This window comes from Hemicordylus capensis, chromosome 2 (assembly GCF_027244095.1).
Source record: "Hemicordylus capensis ecotype Gifberg chromosome 2, rHemCap1.1.pri, whole genome shotgun sequence".
Classification (NCBI taxonomy): domain Eukaryota; kingdom Metazoa; phylum Chordata; class Lepidosauria; order Squamata; family Cordylidae; genus Hemicordylus; species Hemicordylus capensis.
In genome coordinates, this window is record NC_069658.1 from 146256129 (window position 1) to 146279351 (window position 23223).

Sequence of the window (23223 nt, forward strand, 5' to 3'; positions counted from 1 at the left end):
CAAGCCCCAGAGCTCTCCTGTCAGTGCAATGCAACCTGCCATCCTGGACCAGCACTGCTGAAAAGGTAAGGAACAAGAGCTAGGAAGGGCATAGGATGGCTACATGACCCATAGAGTTACACCTGCCAAAATCCCTGTCTGGCTACTGAAGATAGAGGTGCCCCATATTTCTTTACATACAGTCACCCTACTTGCATTGTGTCTGGAGGGAAAAAGCCAGTTTAAATGGTCAGTGTTTAAAATATAGCACTTTTATTTTGTAATATACAGGTTTTCCTTAATAAAACTTTACACAATTTTTTTTAAAATTCATTTTTAAAAAAACAACAACCCTAGTACCATGGAACAGGTTATAATCCAACACAGAGTTAAAAACTTTATAAGTCTTTTAAAAATAGTAGTAGCTGCCTGCAGTGAAAGAAGTGGGAAGGCTATGGCCCCAGTCTAGGTCATGTTAGTTGTGACTAATCTATAACATTGGTTTCCATGGGACTCTGGATGCAACCCTAGGCACACTTCCCTCATCATAAGCCCCACTGAACTTAGTGGAATTTTCTTCTGGGCAAATGTGACATATAGTACAAACATAAGCACAACTAGCATCAGTTGAGTTGCAACTCCTATTGTAGAATACCTTTGACAACTTGGAGCCTAATCCAACGCATACTAAGTCAGAAGTATTCCCACTAATTTCAATTGAACAGTCAAGTAAGTGTGCACAGGATTGCAGCAATAGCCTGCAAGGAATTTCTACAAAGCCATGCAGACTGTAGCACAGGCCAGCAGCCAGACTCAAATGAAGTTTTGCCTTGAGCTATGGAACAACTTTTCATAGTCTCTTATCCAAACACCCTAGAAGCAACCAGTATAATATAGTGGACTTGGATCAGGGTTAGGGTTGCCAACAGACCACAAAAGAAGAGCCAGGCCTGCACCTTTCGCTTTAAACAGCTGCTTCTGCTGCATAAACCTCCATGTCATGAAGATGAGTATTATCCCCTGCCAGTATCTACAGATAAGGGCAACAATGTTTAATTGATGGTTTAAACACACTTTGATGAACTCTGATTAATCTGCCAGTAGATTTTTTTAAAAAAATATTCAATACCTAACAAAAACACCAGATGCAAAGAGCCATCTTAGGAGAGGTATTCCTTCCTGTGTGCGAGCAAGAAGAGAAAATGCCTCTCCTGAAATGACACCTGAAACCGCATACAGGCATCATCTAAGAACAATGCATGCTCTCTTCTTTAGAATTTCTCTCATGTGCAAGTTTATGTAGAATTAATTAAATCAACTAAAGTTTGTACGACTAATTGATTATGGTTTATTTAATCAGGTGACACCCTACCTCAGACCAAGCTGCAGTCAAAAGGCAGAAGAACAGGCTAATAATAAATGCTGACAACCCAGGGAGACCCAAATGCCTGTGTGTGTGAATTCACACGCATGCTGTGTATTGTGGAGGCACATTTGTGAGAGCTATTTCTGGGGGATGGATGCTATAAGCAGAATTCCTGCATCGGTTACCAAGGTAGGAATCTATTGTCTTCACTGTTAGACAAACATTGAGGACATTTTTTGTTTGTGCTTTGGAAAAAAGCAAAACCATCTAATCAACACAGGAGGCTTTCCCTTTATCACGCACAGCTTCCATCAAACTGCTTCAGACCTGGGTCTCACACAGGGCAGCCTCCCCCCACCTCCCCCTGCTGTCTTTATGCTTTTAACACTGGCATGGTAGACATTCAACAGATTTTGCATGAAAGTCCTGACATGAAGACACAGTAATGGGAAATGCTTCACCAGTTGCTTCATTGCCCACCACATGAAGAACAAAATTAGAAGAAGAAAGATCTTAAACCCCACATTGACCAGAGGGGTGGCCATTTCACAAAAGGCCTTGACTTTAAAAAGTATTCTTATAAAGTCTCAGATACAGATAAGGTCTTTCTTACAAAATCAGGCTGAATCTGTCCAACAGAGGTGGCCAACCTGCTATTTAGGAGTTCCAAAACCTTTTTCTATAGAAACACAAGGATCAGTTTTCTCTTGTAGGCAGCCATATTAGGATATTTTCAAATGCACAATATGTAGCCTAACTGCACACTCTATTTGATCCTCTTACATAAAGCCACTGCTAGTTCTGCGGAGCCCCAGACGGAAGAGACTGCCAGCTCCCCAAGAATCCATTTTCTTGGTCTTTTGTGGGGTATTCTAAAAGCTAGCCTAGCGCCAACATATTTTGACACTGGGGGCCAGGATCCTTATATGCTATTCCTTCCTCTGAGAAATCCTTTGCAGTGTACAAGCTGCACTACATTCTTTTGTTGCAAATTCACCCAGTTACTAGCAAAGTAGTCAACATGCTCCAATTCAGGACGAAGCTCTTGTGGAGGTCTGCTTGGTATTACTGGTCTGCCATGTCCCAGACTCTATACCACAAACTGTGCTAAGTTTTCAGCACACAAGAAAACAAGTGCCCAGGGGTGTAGCTATAGTTGAGCAAAAGGGTTCAAAGAGCACAGGCTTTCAGCTCCTGAAGGTCCTCCAGCTCCATCCCTCCCTATTTTCTTCATTGTCTCCCTCACTCTGGGGGACCGCCAGAGAGAGGGATGAACACGGGCCCCCTCTCGTCTATCTACGCCCCTGCAACTGCCATTTTTAGAAAAATGCTAATTTTAAGCTACTCCAAGACTTCTTTGCTGGTTATCAGGGAGACCACTATGGCTAGGTCTTCAGCATAACTATGGCATCCAGACCAACTGGCTTTTTGGCAACTGCTAAGAGCGAACAGTACTATTCACATGTTATGTTCAACACAGGTACCATCTCTGTACAGTGTACACACATACAGCTCTGCGTGTACAGGTATCCAGATGTTCTGTTCAACGCTTTCACAACATTATGCTTTTCATCTGTACCCTGCACTTGAGGGAACCTGTACCCAGGTCCACCTTTTAAATAAACACACACAGAGTCATCTCCAAAAAGACATGTACACAAGTACAGTCCTGTATGCACTATAATGTATAGTCTCAAGAGGGCTACGATGTCTAAACAAGAAAAATACATTAAATAAATAGCTGGTGGTTATGTACCCTCCTGATACCTTAGTTGTCAGAAGTGGCATATTTTTAGGAGAGATAAAATCTTTTACAACACTCCACCCCTATTACAAATCTCTGCCAGTCAGTTCACCACCCTCCTCTAAACCACTCTGTTGGTACGAGAAGGTAAATACTACTAAAAGCTGAGAAGGAGGGAAAAGTAACAGATTGTGTTTGAGGAGCTTCCAACCTTTCACCTGGAAAAAAGCCCTCCACACATCACTGCTCCTTTTACCTGCAAATATTGTACAAGGTAATAGGACTGATTTCCATTGCTTTAAGGATGGCACTTTGTTCCATCAGCAGCCATTAGGCCAATACTCATTCCCAACTCAGAACAATTTCTGAGCAATCAACATATCTGAGAAAAGGGCCAAAGAAATCTAAGACAAGGGTAAGGATTGGTCTAATGGCTGTTGATGTCACAAAGGCACTGCTTTTCCTCTTACTAACATGTCCAGGATGGGCTACAGCTAAATAGGACGGGAGGGGAAAGAACAACACTAAGGTAAGAGTGCAGGTGAGACAGCAGTGGTAAGGGTCCCAAGGAATGGAGGGTGGAGCAAAGCCAAGTGGAAAGAGACGTAGCCAGCCATAGCCACATTTCCCCTATACATCCACACTATTTGGTGGATTTCACACTAATAGATTAAATAAAAGCAACCATTTGCTTCTGCAGTGAATACTCATAGGAAATGTTCCCAGTCTGGTCTCTGAGCCAAAGAAAAGGCCAAGGAAAATAATGCACAGAATAGTGCAAAATCACAGAATAGTGCAAAAGATGCTACCGTTGTTATGGCAGCCTCCATCCACTCTAGCTGCTATCCTGGCTGTCATGTTTGTGACTTTTTGACTGTTCCCAGCTGTGGACACTCCCCGGGAGGATCCTTCAATGTGAGGTCGTGCTGGAGGGTTCTCCAGAGTCCAGGCAACATCAGACCTGGAAGAATGGAAGGATATTAAACTCCTGCTGAGACTCCAGGCTTCCAGAAATGACCATGAAAACGCAGAGTTCAAATTAGTTCCAGAAAATGTGTGCCAAAGGGACAGCAGTCATCTTTTATCCACTAAGGTCGCTGACAGAGGACACCCAGCTCAGCACATATTGCTTTGGCAATGAAGACTTATGAATCAAGAAGAGTGGTTTGCAAAGTCTGAGCAAAGCCCCTTAAAGGGAAATATGGACAGTTGCCGAAGGAGAGGTGTGCTTTGCTCAGCAGGCATTTTCATGGGTTCAGAAGACAAGACAGTCCTCTTAGTGGGTGAAAATGCAAGAGGCATTGATGAGCCCTAACACTTTTGTTGACTGTCAGTCTTAAAGACCAATGAATCCTCGATTTTAACAAGCTTTTTTGTTGTTGTTGTTGTTCCCATAGGGTCTCTTCTCTAAGAATTTAACAATATAGGAGTAAGGCCCATTCTCTTTGATTTGAGCTCAGGCTGAGGACAAATATGGGGTATCACTGGCTTGCTACATGCATCTTCTTAGGGCCACGGAAGAGAGGCAATCCTGCCCATAAAAAAATTATGATGTCAGGGAGGGTTTAACGCAGCATGTCAGAGGGAAGGCTGTTTCCCTAAATACAGAGGCTGACATATTGCGCAAGGACATGTGGACAACTTGCGCACTGTCCACACCCCTGCATACACATAAGCACCACCACCGGGCCGTGCTGCAGGGCAGCAGTGATCTGCGGTGAGTGCTCCATGCACACAGTTATGCAATGTGATGCCCATTGGAATCCATGGGCCTTGCATTGTGCAACAGTGTGCCTGGAGTGCTTACCATGGAGCACTGCTGCCCTGCAGCACAGTCCCATAGCAGTGCTTACACATGCACACTGGCACAGGCAGGTACGCCCCCTTGTGCAGTATGTTAGCCATGGAGATTTTTCCCATCTGCAACCTGAAGCCCAGGAAAAGTTTGACCATTTGATTCTGCTTAATGTATAAAGTGGCCTTACATTTGAGGAAACCTCAACAGAACAGAGTCCCCACGCTTCACTCATGAATTACGAGAAGAAAGGAGCTGAGAGGGCACAGAAGTAATGTTCCCTTAATCGGAGGATCTGCCTTGTTTAAAACAATGATGAATCTATTGTCAATCTCTTTAGGGACAAGCACACTACAAACACAAATTGGTTTTGGATCTAATTTTCATAGCCCATCCCCAATCCTGGGAATTATAGTTTTTGAGAGTGTGCAATGAGATCTCTCTAACAGAGTCCAATTCCTCTCACAGACCTAAAATTCCCAAGTTTCTTTGAGGACATACCACAAGTACTTGAATTTAAGTTTGACATTCCTGCAGAGAAACCATCTGAGAAAGCCTTCTGCAGGGCTTTTCATTCATCATGTCACAAGGGAGCCCTATCCCCAACCTACCTTTTTTTTAAAGCAAGGAGCTTGTTGTTCTGAATGATGCAACCTTCAGTGCTGGATACCTGCTGCAAAATGGTCTTTTTGGACTTCCCTTGAAAAATGAGGTTGTCTTGCACCAGGGCCTTGGTCTGGTCAAGCATCTCAATTCCATAACCTCGAAAACAGTAGATTCTGTTTTTGGTTATCTGGAAAGAGGAAACAAACAGAAGTATTGGAATGAACCTGTCTCCTGAGATCTAGAATGCTGCAGCCATGCTCCAGTTAGTTGGTTGGCTGGTTTCATGGTCAAGATTCCTTTGCAAAGCAAGCCATGGTGACAGGTGACTGATGGAAGCTGTTGGTGAGGTGACCCAATAAAGGCTTTGATCAGCAACAACAGTTCTAAGGGAAACCATGGAAATGGGGGCAAAGGCGGCTGCAGCGGGGAGACTGGGCCTGCTGGCGGCGGTGGCCGCGGGCGGGGGAACTGAGTCCGCTGGCGGCCAATGGCGAGGAAACTGGGCCCGCTGACAACGGAGGCTGCGGCGGGCTGATGGTGGCGGCAGCGAGAGGACTGGGCCCGGCCCGCTGGCGGCCATGTTGAGGAGGGCAAAGGCGGCCGCGGCGGGGAGACTGGGCCCGCTGGCGGCGGAGGCCGCGGGTGGGGGAACAGAGCCCGCTGGTGGCCGCCGGCAAAGAGACTGGGCCCGCTGGCGGCAGAGGCCGCGGAGGCCCGAATGGGGCTGATGGCAGCGGCGGCGAGAGGACTAGGCCCGGCCCGCTGGCGGCCGCACTCGGCCCCGCCATGGACGGAGGAGGCCAGCGAACCTTCTCAGGGTCCTGGCCGCAGAGCAGGCGGCGGCCTTAGCAAGGGTGTTGGCGGCCACCTCAGCAGCTTCTCGGCAGCCTGGTAAGTAAAACTTTCAAAAAGGAGGGGGGGGAAGGGCAAGAGGGAGTGGGGCAGGGGGGAGGGCTAGAGGGGCAGGGGGGAGGACAAGAGGGAGTGGGGCAGGGGAAGGGCAAGAGGGAGTGGGGCAGGGGAGAGGGGCAAGGGCAAGAGGGAGTAGGGCAGGGGGGAGGGGCAAGGGCAAGAGGGAGTAGGGCAGGGGGGAGGGGCAAGGGCAAGAGGGAGCAGGGCAGGGGGGAGGGGCAAGGGCAAGAGGGAGCAGGGCAGGGGGGAGGGGCAAGAGGGGGAGGGGCAAGGGCAAGAGGGAGCGGTGCAGGGGGAGGGGCAAGGGCAAGAGGGACAGGGGGAGGGGCAAGGGCAAGCGGGAGTGGAGCAGGGGGAGGGGCAAGGGCAAGAGGGAATGGGGCAGGGGGAGGGGCAAGAGGGAGGGGGAGGGGGAAAGGCAAGTGGGAGTGGGGCAGGGGAAAGGGGCAAGAGTGACTGGGACAGGAGGGTGAGAGGGAGGGGAGGGTAGAGAGAGGGGTGGGAGGGGGAGAGAGGGCAAGAGATTGGGGTGGGAAGGAGGAGAAGAGAGGCAAGAGTGTGGGGCCAGAGGTGGCAGTGGGCCCAGCCGGGTGGAGGAGAGGGGAAAAACGTAACCCAACTAGCACCCGTTATTTTAACGGGCTAAAAAATACTAGTATTAATATACTTTCAGACATTTATCACCTAAATTGGTGTGTGAGTGTACACATGTGCTGCCTGTGTGAAGAACTAAGAGGCAGAAGTAACTCCTGGATATTTCCAGTTTGGACAACAGGTGCTTTACAGAGGGCGTTGCTCTTTGTCCTACAACCATCACTGAGGCATCACTGGAGGAGGATGTCTGAAGCTACTGGCCCTTCAAACTAGACCCAAGGCTTAAATTGAGGGAATATGTTGGTTCACTCCAGGGTGGAAGATGTACCTGTGGTAGCCTACCCCATCTGAACATAACTTTTTTCAAATCTAGGCTGGATTCAAACATGACGCGGAATCACTGTTATAAAGATTATTTCGTAAACTTAAATTCATCAAGTACTGGTTTGTTTCCCCACATTGTGGTTTCTTTGTGCCCCACCCCATCCTCTTAAGATCTAGGCTTTCCTCTCTGGAAGAGCCCTGCAAGGGCAGGAAAACCAAAACAAACCAAGATTAAACCATAACTGTGGATTCAGGCACTGTGCAAAACCACGGTTAGGACAAACCAACCTAGTCTTGAGTTCAGACCACAGTTTGGCTGCCTAAAATAACCACTATTTATTCACTTTGCCTATTTTCTATCTGTCACTTTCTGGGACCAGCAGAGCAGCCATGTTCTACACCGAATGTCTCTCCATGGCAGCAGAATCCCCAAGGACTCTTCAAAACTGTTTACTCATTCTATAGCTTCTCTTGTGGGAGGGCAGTGGATCTCTGCCAGAATGCTGATGAGAAAAAACAGTAGCAACAAGCAGCAATTATCAGTGCTACCTTTGGCAAGCAAGCGAGGGGTGGGGGGAGAGAGTGGCAGAGCCTATCTTAAAGCGTTTTCCTTATGTGTCCTGGGGCATAAGGTGAGGGGATCCATAGGTCTAAATTAGCTATATACACAGAAACTGACATTTACCTGACTGGTATATTTTTCTCTGGAGCCTATCCCTGAATGGTACTGAGGAAAGACCACAAATAAATCTTGTCGGCAGCTGCAGAAGTTCTTTGAGTTTTGGCACTACAGTGAATTCCCTTTTTATTGCTGCTGCTGCTGCTGCTGCAAACACTAAGACTAAGGAACATATATGCTAGTCATAAGAACAGCCCTGCTGAATCAGGCCCAATGCCCATCTAGTCCAGCATTCTATTCCCTACAGTAGCCCACCAGATATTTATCTGTCTATCAACCATATTTTTATACCGCCTGATACATACATCTCTAGGTGGTGCACAAAATTTAAAATATTTAAAAATCAGCACAGATTAAAATACGCAAAACAATTAAAACAGTAGCATAAATTTTGCCCTGCTAACTGGGCAAAGAGGCACCTTTTACCATGGTGATTCTGTTTACTTAGCAGGGGGAGAGTAACTGGCCCTATTCACCCCCAGCACAGTACTTCCAGTGACTGTTGCTGGGGTCTATCTTGTGAGATTTTTTAGAATGTGAGCCCTTTGGGGACAGGGAGCCATCTTATTTCTTTGTTATTTCTCTGTGTAAACCGCCCTGAGCCATTTTTGGAAGGGCGGTATAGAAATCTAGTTATTATTATTATTATAAAAAAACAGAAATAAAAACAGTAGCATAAAACTATTAAAACAAATTATTAAAATTAATTAATTCTAATTAAAAGTCGGTGAGAACAGGTGAGTCTTGAGGGTCTCATTTCAGCTCTTATGTCAGCAGGGAACATATTCCAAAGCCCCGGGGCAGCCACAGAGAAAGCCCAGTCCTGGGTTGCCAAACAACGAGGCGGTGAAAACTGTAACCTGACCTCTCCAGAAGATCGTAACAGGCAGCAGAGTTCATGACAAAGGAGGTGCTCTCGTAAACACCCTGGATCCAAGCCGTTAAGGACTTTATAGGTAATAATCAACACTTTGTATTTCACCCAGAAACATACCGGCAGCCAGTGCAGTTCCCTTAAAACCAGTGTTATATGGAGTTGTCCCAGAGACCAATCTGGCTGCCGCATTCTGTACCAATTGTAGTTTCCAAACTATATACAAAGGCAGCCCACATAGAATGCAGTACAGTAGTCAAGCCTGGAGGATACCAATATATGTACCACTGTTTTAAGATCATTTATCTCCAGAAATGGACATAGCTGTCATATCAGCCAAAGCTGATAAAAAGCACTCCTGGCCACTGCCTCAACATGAGAAACCAGGGTCCAGGAGCACTCCCAAGCTACATGCCAGCTCTAACCCCATCCAGAACAGGCAGATCTAAACCATCTTTCGGGTCCCAACACTGCCCCACCATCACTACCTCTGTCTTCTTATCCCTCATCCAGCCCATCACCGCCTCCAAGGGGGCATTTAGAGAAGATGTGCCATTTCCTGATGAGGTTGACATGATACCTCTGGGAAGCCCACAAACCTGGAGATTAAGGCATGACCTCTCTCCTGCTGATGCATGCAGAGAGTCCCAGGTTCATTCCCTTCAGGTAGGGCTGGGAGAGACTCTGTTGGAAATCTTGGAGAGTTGCTGCCAGTCAGTGTAGACAATACTAAGCTAGATGGGCCAATGGTCTGACTCTGTATAAGGCAGCTTCCTATGCTCCTAGGAGGGTGGCCATTCAGCTGCAAGAAGCAGAATGTGCAAATCCTCTCACACAGCCTCTGGTCTTGTTGAGAATGGCAGTGAAGTTGGGACGGTGTGCCCTTTGCCAGTCCTGGAACTCTAGCAAATGCCCACTTTGCTATCAATGGGACAGGTCCCAAGTCTATGCCATATAAAAATGGTCAGGTCTACTGAAGATTTTTGCTCTTTTGCCTGAAGGTCCATCCCAAGACGTTCTGCAATCCATTAGTGGGTTCCTGGCCCTTGACCTAGCAGACATGCTAGTATTAATCAAAACAAATCAATTTTGCCTCCAGGGCATAGAGGATGTGCATGTAAATGCAATATGTAGACAAAAACATCCACAGACCTGAGGATGTGTTTCGGGAACCATAAACTCACCACTTATACTAAGACATTGGAACAACCTCTGGCCAGACATTTCAACTGAGGCAACCATAGTCTCACTGATATGGGGAGGTCCAGTTGCAGTGGCCACCAGCGCGGTTGGTGAAACCAGGCCTTTTCTAGGGTTGCTCCAGGACTCTGGGACGCGCGCCTAACAAAATTAGAGTTTCCCCTTCTCTGGAGGTTTTAAAGAAAAATCTGAACACTTACCTACTTAACCAGGCTTTTAAATTTATAGTTTTAAGTTTTAGAGTTTTTATCTATATTTTAAACTGTTTTGTGTTAATGTTTTAATTAATTAATTAGCCTTTTAATTTAATTAATGAGCCTTTTTTGGAAGGGCAGTATATAAATCAAATACATAAAATAAATAACAGATAAATTCTGTGCTTAGATAAATTCATGGAGGATTAGTCTATCAATGGCTACTAGTCTGAGGGCTATAGGTCACCTCCAGCCCAAGAGGCAAAATGCCTCTTAATTCAAGTTGCAGGGGACCAACAGCAGGAGAGAGGGCACAGCTCTTGCCTGTGGGCTTCTCAGAGGCATCTGGTGGGCCACTGTGTGAAACAGGATGCTGGACTAGAGAGGCTTCGGGACGTATCCACAGGCCTGTTCTTATGTTTTTAATTATTGTTGTGTTTTAAATTGTAAACTGCCTGGAGACTTGTATATGGGGTGGTATAGAAATGTGCCTAATAAATAATAATAATGATGATGATGAGCCAAATCATCATCATAATAAGGAAATATTTCATATTGAGCAACATTCACTTCATTGACTGAACTTGGAGGATAACACATAAAATCCATATGCCATCTGTCCATCATTGTTTTTCTGTCACCTGCCCTGAAACTCTGCTAACACCGCATTCTCAACTGCCATCTTGTGAGCTATATGTTGTTGTTTATAATCCATCTGTTGCTGATGAAGGCGCAAGGCCAAACATTCAACTAAAATTTCGTTAATTCTCTGTTGTCAGTCATCTTTTTGTACGGTATATATATTTAATGACTGACTGAGCATATCCTTCCAGGATCCAAAGCCTCCTGACAAGTCTGTTGTTAAACTGCTTCTCAACTTTATCCTTCTATAAAGCATATGAGCAACTGGCATCACCTTGAGCTCCAACAGACCTTGTTCAGGAGTAGAAATATGAGTAACAGTCATCATCATCCAAGTTATGCTGTGTTTCTACAGGAGAAAGTTACTAAATGAAAGCTTAGAACAGAACATCTAAACGTCTATAAGGCCCTCCAGATTATGCCTAAAAGTCTTGAGCTATATCTATCCCAGGTCATATTATACTTCCACTAAACTGGTACAAGAAGAAACATGAGTTGAATAAGTTATTTCTGCCCTGAGTTATTAATCATTATCTGCAGAAGCTTCCCTTGCTAGAAAAAAAAATCTATAACTAGAACTCACACACCAGGAAAATGAACTAAATATCACATGTCTAGAGTGGAGAGCTGGTCTTGTGGTAGCAAGCATGATTTGTCCCCTTAGCTAAGCAGGGTCCACCCTGGTTGCATATGAATGGGAGACTTGATGTGTGAGCACTGTAAGATATTCCCCTCAGGGGATGGAGCCACTCTGGGGAGAGCAGAAGGTTCCAAGTTCCCTCCCTGGCTTCTCCAAGATAGGGCTGAGAGAGATTCCTGCCTGCAACCCTGAAGAAACTACTGCCAGTCTGTGTAGACAATACTGAACTAGATGGAACTCAGTACATCTTGACTCAGTATATGGCAGCTTCCTATGTTCCTAAGAAACCTAGAACATCTCCAACAACAAAAAAACAACAAAAAATCTCTCAGATGTTCTCTCCAACAACAAAAAAACAAAAAAATCTATAAAGCAAAACAAAAAAGGTTTACCAACTATGCCATCAAAACCAGAAAACTCAAAGAGCTGTCTTGCGCTATCACTTGCCTCTCTACTAAGTAACTCTATCTTCATTCAACTCTCCACTAAGTAACACTATTTTCACATAACCTTTTCCTCTCAAAGAATTACACCAGGAAACACAAGAAAAATATTCAAATGGTATTCAAAAATGATATTGAACTCAATACAAAATCAGATTCCAATAATATACTAGACATCAAGCTTGTAGTAGACCTATCGTTCAGAAGAATATCACAGAGGACGTTTCAACTGTTATCTAAGGGTCTTACTTTTTGCCCCACACCAAAAGAACATAATATTCCTCAGACTGAAAACGGATATAAAAGCATTGGTAAGGTGACTTAAATAATATTTTCATGACGACTCTAATAAGAACTCAGAGTCACTCTATGAAAATCCACTTTCTCAGTTCTTGCCCAAGAAAACCTGGACTCTCAATCCAAACAGGAATCGAGTCTTTCTTACTCGAGTGACAGAATTATAAATAATCATAATCCAGCACCTAGTTTTGACAGCCTATCCATCAATAAAAGAACAGCCCTGAAAAATCTTGAAATGAGAAAAGACATTGTCATCAAACCAGCAGACAAAGCAGGTTCAGTTGTGATACTTAATATAGAAGATTACATCACTGCATGTCTGAGACAACTTAATGATGGTAAGACTTATAAACCTCTGGAGAGGGACATCACAAGTGACCTCAAGTGTCAAAAATACCAATGTACTTAGCAGTGAAATCGCTGACATTATTAGCAACCCTAGTCCCACTGTTGGCAGGTTTACATGCTACCAAAAATCCAGAAAGCCAATAACCCTGGACATCTCATAGCATCATTTAACAACACAGTCACAGAAAGAATCTATCTTTACATAGATTCACATTTACATTTACATCTAGTTCATTAACTCCTCTCCTACATTAAAGACATTAATGATTTTTAATTAAGATAGAATCCCTTAACAAACAGCACAAGTTTGACAATGATACCATTCTAGCCATATTTCATATAACTTCTCTATACACCAATACTATCACATACCAATGGTATTAAAGCTCTAACAGAATTCCTAGACAACAAGAGTCTCTAAGAAGCCACCTACATCACTAGTCCTTATGCGTAACAACTTCACCTTTAACAAAAAACACTACTTACAAATACAAGGCTCTGGGCACCCATACAGCTCCATCCTATGACGGATGTGTGTGAGCTGGGGTTTGTGCACAGGTTCGTCACCGAACCAGTTCAGTGCAGCCGGGGGGGAGGGGGGGCAAGCGGTGAGTGGGACCCTTAAAAAGGGAGTGCAGCAGGCTCTTACTTGCTCTCTGCCACCCCATGAGCCATTTTGGAAGGGCGGTATATAAATCAAATAAATAAATAAATAAATAAAATTAAATCCATATGCAACCTCCATCATTCTTTTCCTGTCACCTGCCCTGGAATTCTGCTAACACAGCATTCTTAACTGCCACTTTGTGAGCTTTATTGGGGGAGGGGGGGGGTTCCATCTGTTGCCAATGAAGGCATTAGTTGAAACATTCAACTAAAATTTGGAGCGGGGGGGGGAAGGAAAGAGATGTCCGTGTGTGTATGTATGTGATACTCTCTCTCTCTCTCTCATCTCTCAAATCTACCTCACAGGAGCGTTGCGAGGATAAAATAAGATAGACTAACCCTTCTTGAAGGAAGGGTGAGATAACAGAAAAAAAGCTTGTTCTCTCTTTAAGCACAGACCTTCATGTCAGCCGCGAGCAACAACCTGAGGCCGCCCCCCTGATTTCCTAAAATGTCATTCTCAATCACAACACCATCGCCCTTGGAAGCAACCCCGCAGCTGCTGTTGTCATAGATTCCATTGCCGCGTAGTTCCACTTTGCACTCTGCTTCTACAAGGACTCCATCAAGGCTGTTGCACGAGATGCTGTTGTTTGCTATTCGTGTGAGCTGGGAGCTTTGAAACACAGCAACACCACAGTCGTGGTTAGCATGGATGGCATTTCCTATTATGTTCAAGGCCTCGCTGCTCTTGACATACAAACCAGCAGCTATGAAAGGAGGAAAAAAAGAACACCAGAATCAATAGCCTCTCAACAAAAGTAGGGCAAGAGACAGAAATACATTGACACAGAAATCAAAGGAATAAAATGCTCTATAGTCAATATTTAAGTTTAAAACATAGCAGAAAACTCCCATTAGAAACAGTCTTCAGCTATACAGATGTGATGATAAAACTGGATATGAAACTTGAAACTGGATATGCCCATATTCCTTCCGCTGACAAATGGTGCCTGCCAGTGGTGGTGTGGGCAGAGAGCACACTGCTTGTTCACTGCTGCTGAGCAGAGACTGAGAGCACAGGAGGTTATCCACGAGTGCTGCTGGGTGGCAGCAACATGGGAGCAGACTGGGGGTCAGCTAGTACAGATGTCACAATAGGAAACCAAAGAGTAGTCAGCACAAGCCAACTGCATCATCTGCCTATACTGAGGACTTTTGGATGCTCTCAAGGAACAGCTGGGGCATCTGCACCATGCAGCCCAGTCTAGCTCAGCTCCTTGCCTTTGCTGCCACCCAACTAATCCCTTCAATAGGCACACAGACCCTTTATTCCTCTCCCTATCCATTGCGACTGACTGGTGTCAGCCAAGCAGTGCATTCCCCCTCCCTCCAGCATGCCCTACCAATGGTTGGCTGTTTTACATAATAAAACATTGCAGATAGATGCACATAATGTGGACTAAAGTCTTGAAATGGCATTTTCCAGTAATACATAGTCTAATCGTAAAGTGGTCTCCTGACAGTCTCAACATCCGGCTTTGCTCGCACTTGTAACTGGCTCAAAGCATGAGTGAACAAGCACCCCTAACTCACATTAGGAGTGGGACACACACACGCAACATGGAGTGACTAACACTCTTTTGCAGAGAAGAAGACACTTCCCTTTGTTCTAGTGTTTCTGCAAGAACTTCTCACAAGCTTAAGCTTCTCTGCAGCCATTTTGCTCTTCCCTACCAACAAGCATAGCCACACATTTCACCAGAACTCACCCCCATTGTGGTTGATGTTGTTTGACTCCACAAGAGCCACACTGATGGACCTTCGGGAAGTCAAGCGCTCATCCTCACTCTCCAGGTCATTCTCCCAGTTGGCAGCTTCCCCCTCATCGTTGAAGTTCTCATTGCCCCCTTGGTTGGCAAGATAGTCATTAGCATCATCCTTCCGGCAAAACACCGCAACTCCATAGATGCTATTGTGCCCAATTTGATTATTTGAGATGTGGGGGAAGCTCGATGACATTATCCAAACACCACAGCCTTTGTTACCTATGACAGGAGAAGAAAACTGCTCAAATGGGTCTGCTTTCCTATAATTACATAATGAAAGAAACTCAGAGGCTTGGACTGGGAACCATCTTGGGAAGCAACTGAGTCTAACAAGCAACTGTGAGTGCTCAAAGCCAAACTGAGGCCAAGGCACAGAATAGAGTATGTAACATCATCCCTCGTAAATGCAAGGCAGTGTGGTATAAATGCCAGAAGTCCGGCCTTGTGCCCTTGCCTGGTCAACAGAGCAGGATCTTCTGTTCACTGCATTTCAGGCTCCAACTCAAGCCTCAACCTTCGCTCCAGCTCAATTCTTCTACTCCAATTCCAGAAACAGACAACAGAGCCAAGGTCAGAAAACACCCATCCCAGGGTCTGGCCTTGGGTATAGCCACACCCACGCCCTGCCTCGACACATTCATATCTAGGTACAGGCTAGATGTGAACTCCACAGGGATACCACAATAATTCACCAGATCCAGTAGTTGCACTGATGTGGACCAGTCCCCCAGCCCCCCCTCCTCTCCAATCATCAGATTTAATTTCTGTTGGGGGAAAATATTGCTGGTTGGATACGCAAACTCTTGTGCATGTTGTTCAGGGGTAAAATATCAGTGCTGTTGGATACGCAACATCTTGCACAAGCTCAGAAATGTGTGTCCAAGGGCTGCAAAGGGCAGCTGTAGAACCAACAATTTTTCCCTGCACCATTGCAGGGGTCCAGAGAAGTCCTTTCAGTGTAGAGGTGAAACAGACAAGGGGTTTCACCTGGATGCTGAAGAATCTTCTGGGGACTTGCTGCAGAGGAGGAGGAGGGCAGTTTGTAATTTCACTGCCATTTGCACACATTTATTTGAACTTAAGCAAGAGGGGGTGCATTTTCTAGTTTCTAAGGCCAAGGCTGCAAATAGCAAAGGTGACGCTGATAAGCTTGAGTTAAAAAGAGCAACAGCAAAACTGACAAAACTGAGTTAAGAGAAGCCCCTTCACCACAGAGGTTGAACTTCATGTTCTCCAGATCTGCTGCAGAAGTGGGGAGAAAGCTGATCAGTTTCAATGATGCTCTTTGCAACATGTACAGGGACAAAATAGTGCAGTTAGCACTGATCTTCTTGGAGACAGCAGCAGAATGTGCAAACCAATGCACAAGCAAGTAAGGATGAGAACACACACAGCTTTTTAGGCAGGGGTGAGGGGAATGTATACATATGCAAAAGTTGTTCAGAAACTCCGTGGATATTCAGGACACTCAACTGAGATTCTATGGATCTCCAACACCATGGGTTAGAGTGCCAAAAGTTCTCTCAGAAATAAAGGGACAAATTCCACACATCCCTATACCAATTGTTACCCAAACATAAGAAAATCCCTGCCCCAAACAAAAGAAGGATAAAGAATGGTATAATATGAATGACTATACTCCATTCTGCAGTATTATCAGGCAACATGAGCTCCAGAAAGCATCTATTTTTAACCATGATGTTCTAGAAGCAATCTAATGTCTTACAATGGTTTCTATCTATGGTGATTAATCGTCATAGCTACCAAAATGATGAAGCATTAAGTTTGTTCCAGATACTGCTATTTGAGAAAACCTTGGGTCTAAAATGGAACTGAATTCTAGAACTATCTTATTTATTATTAATTTTTCTATGTAGATCTTTGAGCACTTTTGTTAAAAAGCGGTATATAAATATTCTTTGAAGTAGTATCTTTTTACCATAAATGGTGTTTCCTTCAATGAGTCCTTTCCCACGCTCTCCAACAACCACTCCGTCTGAATACCCACAACAGATCAGGTTACTTCTGAGGATAGGGTCACCTCCACGACGGATATCGGCACCTCCCCATTGGTTCTCTCGGATGACATTTTCTATAAAGGAAGATTAACGGCTTCACTGAAAGGTGATGTTCAAAGCATACATACAGAAAGCAGCACTGATCTATCACATGCTCACAAGATAAAAAAAATCAACTCCAGTCAAGTCAATGTCTACATACCCATCAATTTCCCTTTGAACAAAATTGTGCCACCATTTAACATGCAATTAGGAAACAAATTATCATTATTAAGGTGGGGAGTGCTGGAGAGGGCGGGATGGGGAGCCGTTATAATGGAAGACTACAGTGGAGCTGCAGCAACAGATTACCACGGAAATGCCCTAATATGTTCATGCAGGAAAAACCTGATAGACAAATATTGTCCACTGGGAAAGAAAAAATGACCTTTGAATGGTTATCAGACTTTATTGTTGAAAGCTAGCACAGCACTGTGGTGAAAACAATCAGCTGTAAGCTGGGAAGTTCATGGATCAAACACCTCAACCATGAGCTCAGAGGGTGGCTTTAGGCAAGGCCTTTTCTTTCAGACTTGGTCCCCTTTTGCTCTTTGCAGTATCTTAAAACAACTCTGTAAGGACCACTGAGATAACATATGTAGAACTGGAAAGCACTTTGAGCAACACCGCCTATTATTATTTTGGAAGAGTGTGGGAGCAAAATAAGAAAGGAAAACCATACATCCCAATACAACGTCTTGAGGTGACTTAATTAGATCCATCACCTCTAAAATGTCCTCCCCACTCCATCGCACCTGTTATTTGGCCTCTTCCATTCTCATTCACAGCAATGCCAGCAGCAAGACCTTGGAAGATATGGTTCCCACTGATGCAGAAAGCAAAGGGGGAAAGCAGTCAATATTTTATACAATTCATGCAGACACTTCCTCCCAGTTGATTTTCCAGCAGATCAGTATTGCCAGAGGACGTTGCTGCCAAACAAGGACTTGTGCCACAACATGTAAGCATAGGGATGCACCAAGGTTCGTGCACTGGTTCAAAGTCGAATCAGTTTGACAGGCTGAGTGCAGCGCCGAGTCCAGCACCTTTAAAGTGAGGACAGCAGGTCCTTACCTGCTCCACTGCTGCTCCATGCAGCTTCCTGCTGCAGCAGCACTGCCCCCAGCAGGCCAGGGCCAGCCTTACCATTAGACCAGGCCTTCTCAACTTCGGCCCTCCTGCAGATGTTGGCCTACAACTCCCATAATCCTTGGCTATTGGCTACTGTGGCTGGGGATTATGGGAGTTGTAGTCCAAAAACATCTGGGGGGCCTAAGGTGAGCAGGCCTGCATTAGACAGACTGAGAAGGCGGCCTCAAATAGCAGATTCTAGGCACCATTAAATGGTGGCAACTTGTCAGTTAACTGAAGTATCAGTTTATTAATGAGAACCAGTGTGGTATAGAGTGGTGGACTTGGATCAGAAGGAACTGAATTCAAATTCCTGTTCAGTCATAAGCCACTGAGTGACACTGAGCCAGAATATCTTTTTAAGAAAAGAAAAGAAAAAAGAAAAAGAAGACTCCACAACCCTCAATGGATTCTTGACCATTCACAAACCAACTGGGATACAGCACATGTCCCTTGCTCCACAATTCAAGCACAATCCTGGATTCATAAGCCAGTTTGGATATATACTGCATTTGTAAGGGAAAAGGTTAAAAACACAACACATGCCCCTTGCTTCACAGCTGTCACTCAGATCTTCTGGATTGCAAACAACTCAAGCATAGAGCCTCTCCCTGGCATCTCCAAGATAGGGCTGAGAGAGATTCCTGCCTGCAACCTTGGGAGGAGCCACTCCCAGTCTGTGAAGACAATACTGAGCAAGATGGACCTATGGTCTGACTCAGTATATGGCAGCTTCTTATGTTCCTATAGCCCTATGGCAAGCTGTTCCATAAATATTTGGGGGGAGGGGATAATAACCACAAAAAGGAAATCACCTACAGTACCTCCATTACTAGGTCTGAGGAGAAGTCCCAGGCAGGCACAGGCCAGGGCAGGCCACCTCTGGCAGGCTAGGGCATGTGGTGTGCACACATCACCACTCTGCCGCCTTACTTCGCCTTACTGGAGAGCTTCAGGAGGCCTCCCAGCAGTATCAGAAAGGCCTCCGAAAGCCTCGCCCACCCACCAAAGCTGATGGAGGAGCTCAGGAAGGCTGCTGCCGGGAGGCGATTGGGCTGCAACCGCCCTTGCCCTTCACAGTCGCACTTGGGCCGCAACAGGAAAATGGGGATTTGGAGGCCTGGAAGTCCTGTCCAAAGATTGCCAGTGATAACAAGTTTTACTATGATGTATTACTGGCAAGATCCCTTTGCTGTGACTTTTCTTTCAGAGTTAGGGTGTCTTTTTTGGTTACTTTGTTTTGTTCCTGACCGGCCTCCCAGTCGGGGGCGTAGCAAGGATGCAGTGGGCCCAGAGACAAGATTTTAAAATCCGCCCCCCTCACTGAAGCTCAGCTCACATCAATTTCGGAGGATGAATACAACTGAAGGAAGCCCGGGCAGGGGCGCCGATGGGGGAGTCGGGCAGGGGCGCCGATGGGGGAGTCGGGCAGGGGCGCCGATGGGGGAGTCGGGCAGGGGCGCCGATGGGGGAGTCGGGCAGGGGCGCCGATGGGGGAGTCAGTCATGTGACTTGCCTCTGGGGGGCCCCCCAAGGCGGGGGGCCCTCAGACAACTGTCTCCCCTTGCCCTATTATCGTTACGCCCCTGCTCCCAGTGGAGTACTCCCCCCAGATCCGTCCTTGAACAGAAAACGGCATTTTCTTTTAGCGTACAGAACCTCCTCTGTCTCTGCATAAATCCCACTCTTCTCCCTTCCTCAGAGAAGTCACTATCGTGTTCAGTTTTATTTTACTTCCTCGAGACTCTGACAACCCTCCTGACTGACAACTAACAGCTTTCCCTCTCGGACACGCCAGTCAAGTGTCATTCCCTCCCCTCAACATTCCAAACAAGGTTCTCCAGGCAACATAGGCAGTGCTCTGCTAAAAGCTTTGGTGGCACACCTTACACACTGCCGTTAATTCTTTAGTTACCACATTACATTTACCATACACTAAAATAAGATTTCACACAGTTCTGATACAACTGCTCCAGGCAGTTTTGGATGATACAGATTAGCTAGACCCATTTCAAACTGGTTTTCGAGTGGGCTACAGGGTTCCGACTGCCTTGGTCAGCCTGATGGATGATCTCCAATTGGCTATGGACAGAGGAAGTGCAACTCTTCTGATCCCTTTGGATCTCTCGGTGACTTTTGATATCAGTGACCATGGTATCCTTCTGGATCACCTGAGGAAGGTGGAATTGGGTGGCACTGTTTTATAGTGCTACTGTTCCTACCTCTCTGCAAGTTCCAGATGGTGTCGCTTGGAGACTGCTGCTCTACAAAGTGAGAACTAAAGTATGGAGTTTCACAAGGCTCCATACTGTCTCCAGTGCTTTTTAACATCTACATGAAACCCCTGGAAGAGATCATCAGGAGGTTTGGTGCAGGGTGTTATCAATATGCTGATGTCACCCAGATCTATTTCTACATATCGACTTCATCAGGAAATGGCATAACTTCCCTAAATGCCTGCCTAGAGGCGGTAATGAACTGGATGAAGGATAACAAACAGAAATTGAATCCAAATAAGACAGAAGTACTAACAGTGGGGAGCGGGGTACCCTCAAATTTTCTTTCATCAGTGAGAGGAATGAGTTTTGTTCTGGGCAGTAGTATCAAGGCAGTGTGTGCACATGTGCATTATTATATGCCACTATAGATGTTGTACATGCACATGCGCATGCGCACACAGACACACAATACATATGGAAGGAAAGACGTATATTTACAATTCTATTCTATTACAAAGTATAATAAAAACAAGGCAATACTTCAACAGTTATTGGAAGATATAATACTTCAATATTCAAATAAGTATGGTAGAAATAGTATTATCATACTGCAGATGGTAGAAATAGTATTATAGCACACTGCAGATTTTTGCTGCCCCTGCTGTTCAAAAACTTTCTCTCTCCTGTTCTTCCAGTATTTATATATTTTGTCAAGGTCTATTGTTCCACCACTGGAAATGTGAAATTTAATCCTCATCAGCCTGTCCAAGTGCTTTTCCTTCAGTATGTTGCATGAAGTGGTTTGGATGTTGTTCATAAGGCTGAAACCATGCTCACAATCGGCACTTGACACCTGACTGGTTGCACAGATATCCACCAGTTGAGATATTACATTGTATTGTTCAGAATTTTGCAGAGTAAAAGTCACAGTCCTGGAAATTTTTCAATCACTTTGCTTCACATTTCTGTGTAACTAAGAATTTATATTCATTGTCTTGGTATAGAATGAACTCCTTCTCCCCCATCAGCAGAGGAATGTGTTTGACTAAGGTCTAAGATGTCTCTTTATTTGTCCACTAGCTTACCAATGTTCAAGGTGCCAAACTCATAACTGATTTGCTGTGGTGAAAGAGAGAGGAAGTTAAATGCTGCTCATTTTTTAGTTCATTTTTGGGAAAGCTTTTGGACAGATGGCTACACAGTAGGGATATTAACTGCAGAATAGGTCCACCACTAAATTGTTGTTCTTCTGTCTTTGATGTGATAAGATTTTTAACAGTCTCTCTCCAAAACACAGTTTCCCCAAGATACTGAGCTCTCATTTTCTGGGTTTTTGCTCTTGCTAGCTGTACCACTGTTGTTAGAGAGCCCTTCTGGAAACATTTAGACATCTCAGCTAATTTACCTAAGACATCATTCAGTGCAGCAAGAGAAATCAGAGAGCTTTTTTGGGCAGTACTTTGCAAATGGGTCATTATTTTCTGAGACTTCATGTTCAAAGAATGTAAGAGAAGTCTCATAATTGCGCATCAAGGCATTTACAGCGAAATGTCTGGAAAGCCACCTCACCTCATGTAGATATTTAAATAATACACTCTCATTTTCAGCAACTTTGGCCATTTCCGCAAACTGTCCTTTTCAAACTGAGGATCTACAGATAAAATGCCCCTTAACAGTGTTTCTATTTCCTTCATCATAGGTACTTTCTTCCATGTGTCAACCAATCCAAGATCTTCACAATGAGCTACACAGTGCTGTTCTAAATGTGGAATGCTCTGCTTCAGTCTTGTGGCAACATCACTGTTTTTCCCTAGCATAACAGAAGCGCTGTTTGAAGTAAACAGCACCATTTTCATCATGTCAAGCCTATTCAGAGTGTAAAAGTCTTCTGCATTACAAAAGCAGTCAGGTCAACAATCCCACCAAATACTGTCAGGTGCACTGTAGTAGACTTTGCATCTCTGAACTTGAAGTACAGTGCTGCCACCGCTGCCATGTTTTGGTAACAGAAATATCTACTAAATAAATAACAAATATGTAGACAATACTGAGCTAGATGGACCAATGGTCTGACTCAGTATACAGCAGCTTCCTATATTCTTATCTGTGCTTTCATCAATATGAGATACGATCCTCCCCATCTCTGGCAATTTTCAAAAAACACCTGAAAACCCATCTTTTCACCCAAGCTTTCTCAGCTTCCTAAATTTGGGGGGTTTTAATATCTGGTTTATTTTAAAATTAAAAACCCTATTTTGGGATTTTAATCACTGTAATTGTTTAATTGTTGTTTTTAAATGTTTTTAGATTGTTAATTGTTATATTGTTTTTTAATTTGTTTTAGCTCTTTACTGTTTTAATGGTTTGTTTTAATTGTAAACCGCCCTGAGGCATTTTGGAAGGGCGGTATACAAATCAAAACATATAAAAAAATAAATAATAAGGGTATGATAGGAAGATCCATGAATCTCTGACATGACCTCTGCAGTTACGACAGCATTGCTTGACTCCAAAAACTCAAAAGCATAATTTTTCCTGCGCCAGCTTGCTGGTATCTGCACATACTTTCCAATGTGATCATTTATAGTTTGCACAGAATTCATGGAGTTGTTCATCCGTAATACAAGGAAAACATTGTCTAGAAGAAGTTTAATTTCTTCTGGCTTTGCATGTTGTCTTTCCATCAGTTCCAGTTTCTTTTCTCTGTCAGCCTTGGTTTGTGAAAGCAGGTTTTTCAAGCT

The 23223-nt window shown here is 44.6% G+C and overlaps 1 protein-coding gene across 5 annotated transcripts in view; it reads right to left on the reverse strand.

The window, feature by feature from the left end:
- Positions 1 to 229: 229 nt before the first annotated feature.
- Positions 230 to 23223, reverse strand: part of FBXO10 (F-box protein 10) — a 63001-nt gene continuing 40007 nt past the window's right edge. For 3 of the 5 annotated variants that reach the window (XM_053288844.1, XM_053288843.1, XM_053288845.1), the window contains 6 exons: positions 17888 to 17958; positions 17015 to 17167; positions 15019 to 15294; positions 13706 to 14016; positions 5496 to 5677; positions 230 to 4050 (listed from right to left, as the gene is read on the reverse strand). In XM_053288844.1, the coding sequence (XP_053144819.1) occupies positions 3873 to 4050; positions 5496 to 5677; positions 13706 to 14016; positions 15019 to 15294; positions 17015 to 17167; positions 17888 to 17958 (1171 nt within the window). In that variant the 3' untranslated portion in view covers positions 230 to 3872. Of the gene's footprint in view, positions 4051 to 5495; positions 5678 to 13289; positions 14017 to 15018; positions 15295 to 17014; positions 17168 to 17887; positions 17959 to 23223 lie in introns of those variants that run through there. The other 2 variants (XR_008314727.1, XR_008314726.1) reach the window with 2 other exon arrangements.